This window comes from Mytilus californianus, unplaced genomic scaffold, assembly GCF_021869535.1.
Source record: "Mytilus californianus isolate M0D057914Y unplaced genomic scaffold, xbMytCali1.0.p SCAF_6, whole genome shotgun sequence".
NCBI lineage: Eukaryota > Metazoa > Mollusca > Bivalvia > Mytilida > Mytilidae > Mytilus > Mytilus californianus.
In genome coordinates this window covers 77,675,216-77,688,015 of record NW_026262712.1, presented here as the reverse complement: position 1 = coordinate 77,688,015, position 12,800 = coordinate 77,675,216, and the positions used below count along the sequence as shown (strand labels likewise).

Genomic DNA, 12,800 nt, shown 5'->3' with positions numbered 1-12,800 from the left:
TAAATATATTATTAAGCTAGGAATGCAGGATATACTAGTGACAGAGTATAATGTAAGCAAAATTCACAATTGAAGTGGATTCGTGACCTAACGAAATGGACATTCTGAACTGTATGTGAAAAGTGAAAGTAGACTGAAACTACAATATGAGAACTAATACATATATAAATAAGTTTTTAAACAATATAGAAGTACACAATCATATGATTTCTACAACCTCAAGTGATAATTGTTACACAACAAGCGTAAACTACTAATTTATGGGTCACCGTCAACATGTAAACAAATCTGCATAAATCTATTTCCGGTGACATTCCAGAAATGTACTTTAACATTGGATGTAAACAAACGGATATAACAATGGAACCAGATGGGATTTAGCAGGGGTGTGAATAACAAAATATCTTAACAACAATAAATATTAACAATATAACCTTTGAGACCATTTTAACCTATTCATGGAGCATAAAGGGACAAAATTAGGAACCATTTTGTTTTGCCGGCACAACACATGCAAAATGTAAAAAAAAATTCAAACGAGAAAACTAACGACCTGATTTATGTACAAAATAAAAAACAAAAACGAAGAATAAATATGATATAAGCAGCAAAAGACAACCACTGAATTACAGGCTCCTGAATTCGGGACTGGCAGATACAGATTGGCGGAATTGAACGTGTTATCGACCCCCCCCCCCCCCAAAAAAAAGAAAGAAAAGTAGTATAACAGCACAACATAAGAACAAACGATAAAAATCAGTTGAAAAAGGCTTAACTGATACAAATACAGAGTCTGTATAGCTAATGCGCGATTAGCACTCAAAGTTGTTTTCTCCTTTCTTTTATAAAATTTGCGTCCTTCAATTTCACAGGTATTCCACTATCCAAGTTTAAACACTGAAATTTACATCATTCATTAAAAAAAACTCAATTTGAGTTATAAAACCTTCATTTTTTTGTATTGCGTCGTCAAAGTGAACGTTTTTATAAAAAGCAAAAAAGAAACTTAATTTTGTTCCATTTATGCAGGAATTAAAGTGTTTACTGATTCAAATAAATAATAATTCAAACTCTGAAAGAAATCATTTCAAACTAGCTATCAAACACCTGTTGAACGCCGGATTTTAATTCACGTCTTCCGATTATGCATTATTTTCTATGACAAAACCGGGTCCTGCTTTGTGAAATTTAGGACGAAACCGGGTCGTACACATTGACAAAACAGGGTCCTTCAATTTTGACATGACCCATTTCTTTCGTTTCATGCACAGAAATACACAAATATTGAGGTGCTCAAATTGACTTGTCTTGCGATCTCCGTGTTAATATATTTCTTTCCGTACAATGTGCACAATAAAACAGAAATTAAACATATTCGAGGCAAGGTTCACTCAATTCATCATTTTGATGTTCCTTTTTACTTATTTATCCATTAATTTAGAAAGGTTGTAGAAAATATTACATCTCACAATCGAAAACAGTTATATGTGTATGTATATTCTTCAATATCACAAAAATAACAAATAAATAAACAGAAATCCTACCTTTTCTCTGTCTGATAATGGTCCGTCACCATATCGGATGTATTGATGATTTGTAACTCAGAAACTGATTTGAAATACACTAAAACATTAGTTATTATGGTTATGAATACGAAAGTTAAAATAATATTCATATCTGAGTCCTGCAAACACAGTTAAAAATTAAAGACAACACAAAACTCAATAAATTTGAATCACTTTTTTGCTTGACCTTGCGTCATTTAAATATTGATTCAACACTTCATTATCAACATGAATGAATGCTTCACTTTCATTTTTATGACATACTATAATGATTCTTCTCCGGCCTCACTTACGGATACGCTCACATATAATAGATGCAGATCAATAATTACCAATCAGATGGTAAGAAGGCCTTTACTTCATCACATGTTCTTCCGGAATAAGCTAATATTTACCAATGAGAATCCCTTGACAGATTTATCCCATTGTGACGTGCCCCGTATAACTAATTAGACTGAGTCTCATGTGACTCAGTAATAAGACACTTTTTATATTGTTATAATAAAACAATAGGCTACACACGCATCATTAAGTTTTTAATGAAATCATATGCTACATCAGGGACTTTCTATACTAACGGAACTCGTCCCTATTGATTTTAATTAATAACTAAGCCGCCCGTGTAAAGCTACCACCCAACAATAAACTTTGTTTCGTATCTCTAATATATGAAGCTAGTAGTTATTTGGGTATTTCAAAGTACATTGTAATTTAATATGTGTTAATATAACATCTGATTAATAACCATTTACCATGACAAAAAATATAAGATTTTAAAAGAATGTTAAATTATTAAACTGAGGCATACCGTTTCGAAGAATACTCCAGTCGTACAAAAGGGGTTACATATCGAACAAGATGGCGGCCACTCGAAATTTACTAACAAAATACCTCAAAGTTCAAAGATCTATATTTGAAAAACGAATCTTTTCAAAAACAGCATTTTGCAATGACAAAATGTATAAAATTTCATAAAAATGTTACTTCATTAAACTTGAACATATAGTTATGAAGAACACTTCGTAAATGTGAAATGATGATTTTCTATGAAGTCACGTGACATCAGCGACGTCACAGTTCTGTCTGCAAATTTGTATAGACATTGTTCACTGTGTATCATCGCCACCGGAAATTGGGTACTAACGAAGCGGAGAGAAATTGAAAAAAAAAGTAAACAAGGTAAGAATTCATTCAATTTAAAGCATTTCTACTGATTTGACGAGAGTGCCGCTTAAGAAATGATTTTCTGATATATAATTCTTTAAATTATTAGGCCGATAAGTACAAAATTAAGACAAGATTTTGTGTTATACTCAAGAACTTGCCACTTAGTACCTGAAAATTTCGAGGTCGATCGTCCTCTGTCGCCCCATTGTCAAGATATTCTACTGTTTTTCATTATTTTTCCAGACACTTTTTTAGATTATTATAGTGTGGAATCATATTTACTGAAATTTGTTGTCAAAATGAACGTTTTTAAAGAAAATAGACCATAACAAATAAAGTCTAGGGTACGGCAACTTGCTCATGTTGACAAATTTACTGTATGGCAACTTGTTTTCAACTGTATGGCAACTTGCTAATTTCAAAATATTTATTTGCCGTCTTTTTAAAGAAAATAAAGTATTAGGTTCAAATATCTAATTATGCATTTGATAAAAATACAATTCGCTTGACACCATTTAAGATGTATACACAATATAAGGCTTGAACACAGTCCTATTACATCTTTTACATACCTGATGTATACAATATGAATACGGCATATACAAAATCTGGCAAATGTTGTAACTTTCGGAAAGGCATGTCACTGTTTTACTGACCTGTTGTTCTGCCCTCACGTGGCGTTAAATGTTACCCATGTCCGTCCGACCCGTCTCTCCCGTCCGTCCAGAAAGTCCCAATAATTGGTTTCCGTTCTCTAACTTTAATATGCCTTAACCAAATGTTTTAAAACTTACACGAAATGCTAATCACCACAAAACACAGATCAAGTTATAAATTGGGTAGCGTCACTGTTACCGTTCTTGAGTTATGCCCTTTTATAAATGAAAAAAAGCTAAAGCTGTCGTTTCTGTTTAGATTGCCTCAACCAAATGTTTTAACCATACAACATTAGTCAGCATTTGCATATAAGTGATGAACATTTCGGGAATGGGTTGTGGGTGGAGGGAAGGAAGGAGGTAATGGCAGGAGAATTTTTCCGCATTGAATATTTAGAACCATTAAGTGAATGAATTCTCTTTCAACTTTCAGATAAAATGAAATATAAATGAGTTATCATTCTCTGCAAAAAAAAAGTTGTATTGCTACACCACGGCACCATGTTAAGGGAGGTTTGAGTGCTCACAAACATGTTTAAGCCCGCCTCAATATATATGTGTCTGTCCCTGGTCAGGAACATGTAATATAGCGGCTGTCGTAAGTTGCTGCCTGACATATTTGTTTATGATTTTGTCATAAATCAGGCAATTTTGATACGGTATGGGTTTTGTTCATTGTGAAGTGTATAGTAACCAATAGTTGGTCAAATCTATTTCATTTGGATTTTGTTTGAAAGTCCTCTCAGTGGAAACAATTCCACGTCTCCTTTTTCAATTAATGTTATTGTCTTATTTGTAAAAGGCAGATACAGCCAATATATTAGAATAAAGAACATTAATTTTCTAAAAAAAAAACTTCATCTCTATATAGTAAGAAATGAACAAGCTCGGTAGCTAGCACTGTTTAAATTCAAAAAAATATTAACCTTAGATTAATCATTTTTGGAAAGAATGAAAGAAGAATCCGATACAAGGGATACAAATCCGGCTGTGGCTACGGCATAAATTATTTATATAAACTTTCTACTTGAGAATAAAGATGACCTTGTATGAAGTTTTTTTTTGGTTGTCATCTTAATATTATATACTTATTAATACAATTCACAAAAGATAGCATCTTCGACTTGTAAGTTTAAAGAATTATAAAATAATAACATCTAATAAGGACAGGTTGAAATATTTTTGAATCCTGATGGTGCATACTCATAAATTCTGTTGGAAAAATCCACGTAAATTTAAATGTTGATTTGATAGCGTTCATTTATTTATTTGCCCTCGTAAACAGTTTTGTTAAAATACCGAAATCGGTAAATTCTTATCGTGAACGAATAAGTCGGGTACACCTTTTTACATTCAGGCGTGCTTACGTTGCATTTTTTTCTTCTTATTAAGAAAAAAGATTTTAATTTTAGCATATATCTAAAGATTAGATTATTTACACACACACAAAAATAGGGCTTACGGTTGATTTTGAAACCTTATGAATTCACATTTATATTCACCAAACAGATAGGCCGAGATCCGTACCTTTATAAGTTTCGAAACAGAGAAGGTGTGTTTGAAAACAAATAATCACGTACTGCTATATCTTTTAAGGCAAATGCAAGTCTTACTTGTATTAATTATATAATATTAATTGGCACAATATCACATTAAAATTTACTGAGAAATATTATACATATTAATCATGGAACTGTACTACCGTAACAATGAAAATTCGGACGAATACACTCCTTTTCACTACCCCTCCATCTACTCATTTAAGTTTAGGCCAAACAGCCTTAGCAACAGTCTTTGATTATTTTTTCCCTTTAAATAAAAAGATTGATTGAATTTACTTAAACTAAAAAAAAAAATACAATCTTATTTTCAATAAGAAACAAGAAAATTAATTCGAAACACAATTCATGATTTATTTCTCCCAATTTTCAATGAAAACAAAGTATTTCTTCACTTTTCTTTTAACAAATTATTCATTTCAGAAATTTAAAAAAATAAACAATAAACAATGTTGAAGACCGTACCTTGACCTATAATGGTTTACTTTTATAAATTGTGACTTGGATGGAGAGTTGTCTCATTGGCACTCATACCACATCTTCCTATATCTATTTAACCCAGCACATTCTTTATGTGTCTGTCCGAAGCCACGAGCCTGTAGTTTGGTGGTTGTCGTTGGTTCATCTCTATCACATTTGTTACTTTTCGTAAATTGTTTTGTTATGAGTTAGGCCGTTAGTTTTCTTGTTGAATCCTTCCACAATTTTCATGTCGGGGCTTTTTATAGTCGACTGTAAGGTACAATTTTTCGTTGTTGAAGGCCAAACGATAGCATATAATTGCTTACATACACTTTATTTGACCCTTGTGGATAGTTATCTTATTTGCAATCATACAACATCTCCACTTTTTATATTTAAAAAAAAAAACCAGCACCAACAAAAGATGAATGGTCGGTTTTTTTTTATTGAACTTACAAAATGTCACCCTGACAACAAATAAGACAAGTGTCGTTAGTATTATAACGATATATGAATGTATTTAGGATAATATGGTTGAAAAAAACCTTTTTGTCTTTAAAAACACAAAGTCAATAGAGGTACGCAACGACGACTTCTGAACGAAATTAACGGCATATATTTTATAATATTTGATAAGTCGTTTATTTTGTATATTTGTAAGCCGGTAAAGCTTTGATACAGCTAAAATTTCATCACTTCATATTATCTAAACAGTGATTAATTTCATCTTTAAATTACAATATATTGCAAGACGCCGTACAGACAAAAGTTGTTATTTTGCAATTCGCCGTACAACGTCCTGCAATTCGCCGTACAATAAACAAACAATGTTTTGGTCCACATTCTTTAAAAAACATCTTTATGACAACAGATTTCAGTCAATATGATGTCACACTATCATAATCTAAAAACGTGTCTGGAAAAATAATGAAAAACAGTTGAATATCTTGCCAATGGGGCGACAGAGGACAATCGACCTCGAAATTTTCAGGTATTAAGTGGCAAGCTTTGGAGTATAACACAAAATAATGTCTTAATTTTGTACTTATCGGCCTAATAATTAAAAGAATTATATACCAGAAAATCATTTCTTAAGCGGTACCCTCGTCAAATTAGAAATGCTTTAAATTGAATGAATTCTTACCTTGTTTACTTTTTTTCCATTTCTCTCCGCTTCGTTAGTACCCCATTTCCGGTGGCGATGATACACAGTGTTGTTATAAGTGACCAGTCCCGCTAGTATGGACTGTCCCTGGCTACACACAGCATGTTCAAGTGAACTATCGTTTGCTGTTTGTTCTTTGTTGTCTGTCTTTTTTAGGACTTGCAATTGCTCTTATCACTTTTTATCTCCCTCTTTACACATGATATCATGCGCTACGTATGCCACCTTGAAGAATATGATGACATGATACATTGTATTTTGAATATGACAAGTTCATCATGTTCATATCTTAGATAATATGATATGCTTCTGACTGTATTTAAATGTTTAAATACTTTAATACATTAAATGAATTCCATTTCTTTCATGTACCTTGTCACGAGATAATAGAGTTCCCGAGTATATGAAATTTAGCATGTGATATCTTAACATAAATCAGTGCATACCGTATCTATTACCGTATAATACACACAACATCATCAAATCTGCGATATAATACCATATACTACATAAGTTATAAACATATTCGTCTGTAATCATAATATCTTAGATATTTGTCATTGTATACGTATCTTCACGTTTAATCTTATCATACCTTACACAAGGTGTCATTGAGTCTTAGAAAATACAACACTACATACGGTATCTCTGATTTAGAATTATATAATAAGGGAGCTACCATTTGATTTTTATGGGGGGGGGGGGGGCTAGGATGAAAAATTTTGTCCTGCATTTTTTTTTAGTTGTAATCTCTGTCCTGCCTTTTTATTTTTCACTCTATTCGGTCCTGCCTTTTTTTTTATTAGTTTATCCTGAGTTTTTTTACATAAATTGTCATCCTGCCTTTTTTTTTTGCCAAGTTGCTCATCCTGCCTTTTTTTTTTTAACTCAAAACTCCTGTCCTGCCTTTTTTTTTTTAAATTTCATCCTAGCCCCCCCCCCCCCCCCCCCCCCCCCCATAAAAATCAAGTGGTAGCTCCCTAAGCTACGTACTGTACACACTGCAAGAATCCTATAGACGTAGATGATTTTATGTACATGTAACATTACATTCGGCAATTGCGTCATAGATAATAATAATAATAAATTACGCGGGGTTTTTTTTGGCATGGTGTTTTCGGGTTTTTGTCGACTTATGGATTTTTGTTGTCCCTTTGGCTTCTTCTGCCTCTTTTTACAGCAAATGCAAGTCTAAGATACTTGTACATACGGCATCATATAGTCATAAATGGTACCATAAACAATGAAGGTATTTTTAAGTCTTTGATGATATAAACCCCACATAATACCTCTTTAAGTCTCACAAGATGTGATACTTTGCACATACTCCTATCTTAATGTCTTAGACAATATGATACTCTACATATAGTATCACCAAGTCTTAGATAATCTGCATATGATATCTTCACTTTTATATCATATCATGCTATACAAAATCATCATACCGTCTCACATCATAACAAGCTACAAACAGCATGTTCAACTGCATCTAAATGATATGATATAAGTGCATACATCATCATCAAAGTTATGGATATGAATTCTGAAGTTTAAGATGAAACCATACTTTACAATCGGCATATGCGAGTCTAAGATGATTCCACACAGCCCATTAATTTATAGTCATATTGGATTTCTTGATAGGACAATCTCACTAAACACTAAATCAAAGCTTTCTAAGTAACATTCAGGGATTATTTGATTTCATATAACATCATCTTTTTATAATTTTCTGTATGGTTTCAATGTAAAAAAATATCCTCCTTATTTTGAGCTATTTAGTGAGAGAACGTCATCTACATAGTGGAAAGTAAAGTTAAAGGATACTGCTAACTTCTTTTCTTTCTTCCTAAGAAGTTCCTGTATGAAGTCAGCCTCATATGAATAAAGGAACAAGTCGGCAAGATGAGGAGCACAGTTGGTTCCCACGGGAATGCTGATTGTTTGTTGAAAAACACGTCCTCCAAACGTAACAAATACGTTGTCAATCAAGAAATCAAGCATCTAGATAATTTCAGTTGCAGAGAATTTTTTGTTTGAATCTGAGTGATTTTTTTTTTACAAAGTACAATTTACCAATGTTTCCCCCCTTAGACAAGTACTGGTATCTACGTTGGCCATTCTTTTTTAAGAAACAAAGGAAGCCCAACTCTTTTAATTTGTCTTCAAGTTTGAAATGGGGAAACTTGTGTATAGTGTAGAAAAGTCAAATGGTTTTAATACTTTTTAGTATCCACATCTGATTCACGCCACCTCCAGAATATGTAGTTTCACAATAACTTTGAAGTCCGGCTTTGATTGCTGATAAAGATGAGGTTGATTTTAGAACGTGGTTTCATGGAGCACTTGGAAGACCCGGCAGTATTACTTGTTTGTAAGAAAACTTATGTAGTTTGGGTATCCAATACAGCGATGGAAGATCCAGTTCTCTCAGTGGTTGAAATTCCAAAGGAACATAGAACAGACATATGATTATTCATTAGTTCCTCCTTGCTAAGTGTTGGGGTATATGTTAAATTTCCAAGTGAATTGTTAATACCTAATCCATTTATCAAGCAGTTTATGTAATGTGATTTTCACACAAAAACGATGTTGTTTGGGGCTAATTATCTGCGGGGATAACAACATATTTGTCGTGGAGGTAGGACAGGTGTTTTGAAACATTAGGATCTTTAAGGATTGGTGTAGCATGGGTATTCATAGAACCATTAAGTTTTTTTAATTATGATTTGTATCAACGACCTCGAAGTCTTTATCCATTCGGAAAGAGTATCTACGTCTTCTTTCTCGCGTTTAACCCATTGCCTGGCATAGTTCTCGACTGAATCCATCAGTATTTTGAAGTTGTGTTTCCAATTGACAGATTTGGGCTCATGATATTTCGGGCCATTGGATAACACGTTTTGTAGAGAAGAGTTATTGACAATGTCTAGGTCACCAGTAATAACGTGACCAGCTGGATTATATATGAATGAAGAACAAACACAGTTGCAATCAGGAGGTTAAGACTTACAATCGTCAATATTGAGATCCTGTTATACGTGTTTGTAATTGAAAATTTAAGTTGCAATTGGTTTTGTATAGGTATAAGAAATGGTAGGTACAAACTGATCTTTAAAATAGGGAGGTATTTTCGAGTGAACTGATTTATGATGAAGGACATTGCCCAAGTTGATGGCATCGAGTCCTATGTTAGCGATTGCAAGTTTTAGCAAGGATCTTTTCTCCTTTTCATCTTTTCCATTGCGAACTCTGGTTTACAAAGTCTGTGACTTGCAATATCCGAGATGATAGATGTAAGTTTGTATTGGTTTGAATGGGGGTTTGTAACAGTGGTTTCCAAACATTGGTTGTACAGAGAATGAAAGGGGTAATAAATAAAGCTTCGTACGAATGTGATGAATATCAAACGGCTTTTGTATAATCGGTAGCAGGTCATTAATATAGCCATAATGGAGAGTAGGTAATGTATAATGACGATAACCATGACTGCATCTACGTCGAGGAGTAGAGTTAAGCCGGGGTCACACATTCACGATTTTACTGCCGTCCTTTTACTGTCGTCCTTGATAGGACCATTCCCGATTAAAATTTGTCAAAGATATGTTTAAGATCCTGTGAATCGTGGCTGGAAAATTTAAACTTTTAATTTAAATTTATTAAAACATTTATTTAATCACGACAACAATCAGATATTGTTCAGGAAGCGTTTAAATTCAGCCGTTTTCAGCCGAATTTGTCCCGATTATCCCGTTCTCAATCCGATTCTTATCCGATTTGTATCTTTCGCATGGTAAAAAACGACAGAATATGTCCCGACATCGTCCCGATTCTGTCAAATGCGACCCGACAGAGATCAGACATTGATCAGACAGTAGACCGACGCTGACGGAAGAAATCCGATAGAAAACCGTTTCATGTGATAGTCCCGACCTATTAAAAATCGCCATATTCGGAATGATCCGGGTTCTGTCGGAACGCAATCTTATCAAAGTCTGCTGTATCGTATTACAAACGCCTTTTCTGTACTCAGTCGTATCGTGTTCTGCAATTATCGGTACTCTGACGTGGGTATAATTACCGAATTTCGTATCAATAACAGGACTGTTCCGGAACAAAGACGGTTCGCATTCGGTAAGATCTGAATGCAATCTTGACTCAATCGCCAAAACAGCAATATTTTTTTTCTCCAGATCATGCCCGTTCCACAGGACACCGTCCAGAATACACAGAACATTGTTACGATTTTAATCCGATACAGCAGAATCTGTCACGACATAGTCACGATTGTAATCCGACTAGACAAAATCGGCTGAGTTTCCCCGAATGTTACGGAACGCACCTAACTGTCGGGGTGCTTGACCGATCTCTCCGATCCGTAGGAACCTGTTACGAACGTATACGACTGCGTTCAGACAATGATGGACATTCCAGATTATTGAGGATAGTAATCCGACTTTTTCACTTTTCGTGTCTTAGCGCTGTCTTGATGTCAACGGGAGCCATAATCGGCACTGTGTGAATGCCACATTCAAAATATTCATCACATTCACCGACCTACAGGAAGGACTAGATAGAATACTTGTACCATCAATTTTGTCATTGAAACAATATGGTGTCGCAGTTCCCAATTGTCGAATCCGTTAGGTTTCTTTTTGTCTACGGAGAAGTGTTGCAAGATGAGGATTGTTAGTCTTGTGGTATACTTTTTCGATGCTGCGAGCTTGCATAAAAAGGATTGAATGATCAGGCTGGCAAAACTGCTTGTAAACGATGTAGCTTGCATTGTTGTTTACGTCTGATCTATGGCCGCACATGTGTTTATTTAGCCTTCCATTCGTTTCACCAACATAATGTTATGTTTCAGCCATACCGATTGTAACGTAGATACATCTTTTGGTATTCAGAAAGGTTGTGAGGAAAGACTATTACGTAAATTATGTTGATTAAATTCTAAAGTATCATATCTTATTTGAATGTCAGGGTTATCAAATGATCTGACATTATGGTAAATAAAAAAGGTAGGGCCCAGATTGTTCCATTTGAACTTTAATCTTTTCCTTAAAAGGATATAAAATTGAACAACAATGCAAAAGGACGCTAAATAACGACAATAGAACAAACTGAATATGCTTTTGATCAACATTTTTTTTATAATTCCACTATACTATACCTTTATCATCGTTTGTCAAATGTTGAATCTTTCAAAACAAGAATGCACGTGTGTTCGTTCTTAGCATACCCCTACTTATAAATCAAAGTATGGGAAAACAGGAGGTATGTGTCCGAACGATTCGGAAAGAGTCCATACATAACAACTAAACACTGTTGAATTACTGTTAAATATGAAGTCATTCCGTTCAATAGTGTGTGAGAAAAGTGTGAATAAAAATGTTTCAAAGTCATTCAACATACTGAAAAAATACTAAGAATCGGCAAACAGAAAATAGGTATTTAACAGACCAGAAAAGTGTCGGCAAACAGGAAATAGGTATCAGACAGGCCAAAAAAGTGAGCACACGTTACAACGCATTACGAGTTAAGATATAATTTTAAAAACTTACTTTTATCACACTGACTTCCCGCAAAGCCTCTAGTACATTTGCACTTTGATGCCAGTTGTCCATCACAGGACCCAGGATAACATCTAGTACTGTCAGATCTCCATGAACAAGCCTCTGCAATTAAGGGGGAAATTGAAGAAAAGAAAAATCTTGAAAAAAACTTTTAAATTATTTATCCTGTTCTTCAATAAACTGATGTTTTACAAAGACACTTTTTTACAATCCTTACACAGTTATGCCATAAATTTTCCAAATTTATTTACATTCAATCAAAATTGAACCACACGTTTTATTTAAAACATACTTACTATTGCAATTCCTGTTATCAGACGATAAAGTGTATGCTTCCCAATTTTTCTGGGGCTTGACAGATCCTTCACAGTATACACAACGGTTGTCAGAGTATCCACTGCATTGTCTATGGTTGCAGTGGGAAATCTTTGGACAAACTTTTAAAAAAGTAAGATATCAAATTGATCGTTGCAAAATATTAGATGGTCTGAAATAACAAACGACAGTTTCAGTATCGCTTGTTCAATATGCTCAATAGGTTAAAAGACCACTGTTTGTGTTGGATAACCTCCATCTCTCATGTTCAATTAAAGTAACTGCAATAGGTAATATCAACTTCTAGGTTTTTTTCTGTAGTTTGTGTTACTCCA

At 34.0% G+C, this 12,800-nt stretch overlaps 1 protein-coding gene across 1 annotated transcript in view; it reads right to left on the bottom strand.

Annotated features, from left to right (window-relative positions):
• LOC127706327 (uncharacterized) overlaps positions 1–12,800 on the bottom strand; it is a 207,329-nt gene that overhangs the window by 104,507 nt on the left and 90,022 nt on the right. The window contains exons 8-9 of the mRNA XM_052210860.1: positions 12,447–12,587; positions 12,139–12,252 (exon numbers count right to left, since the gene is read on the bottom strand). Of these exons, the coding sequence (XP_052066820.1) occupies positions 12,139–12,252; positions 12,447–12,587 (255 nt within the window). The remainder of the gene's footprint in view (positions 1–12,138; positions 12,253–12,446; positions 12,588–12,800) is intronic.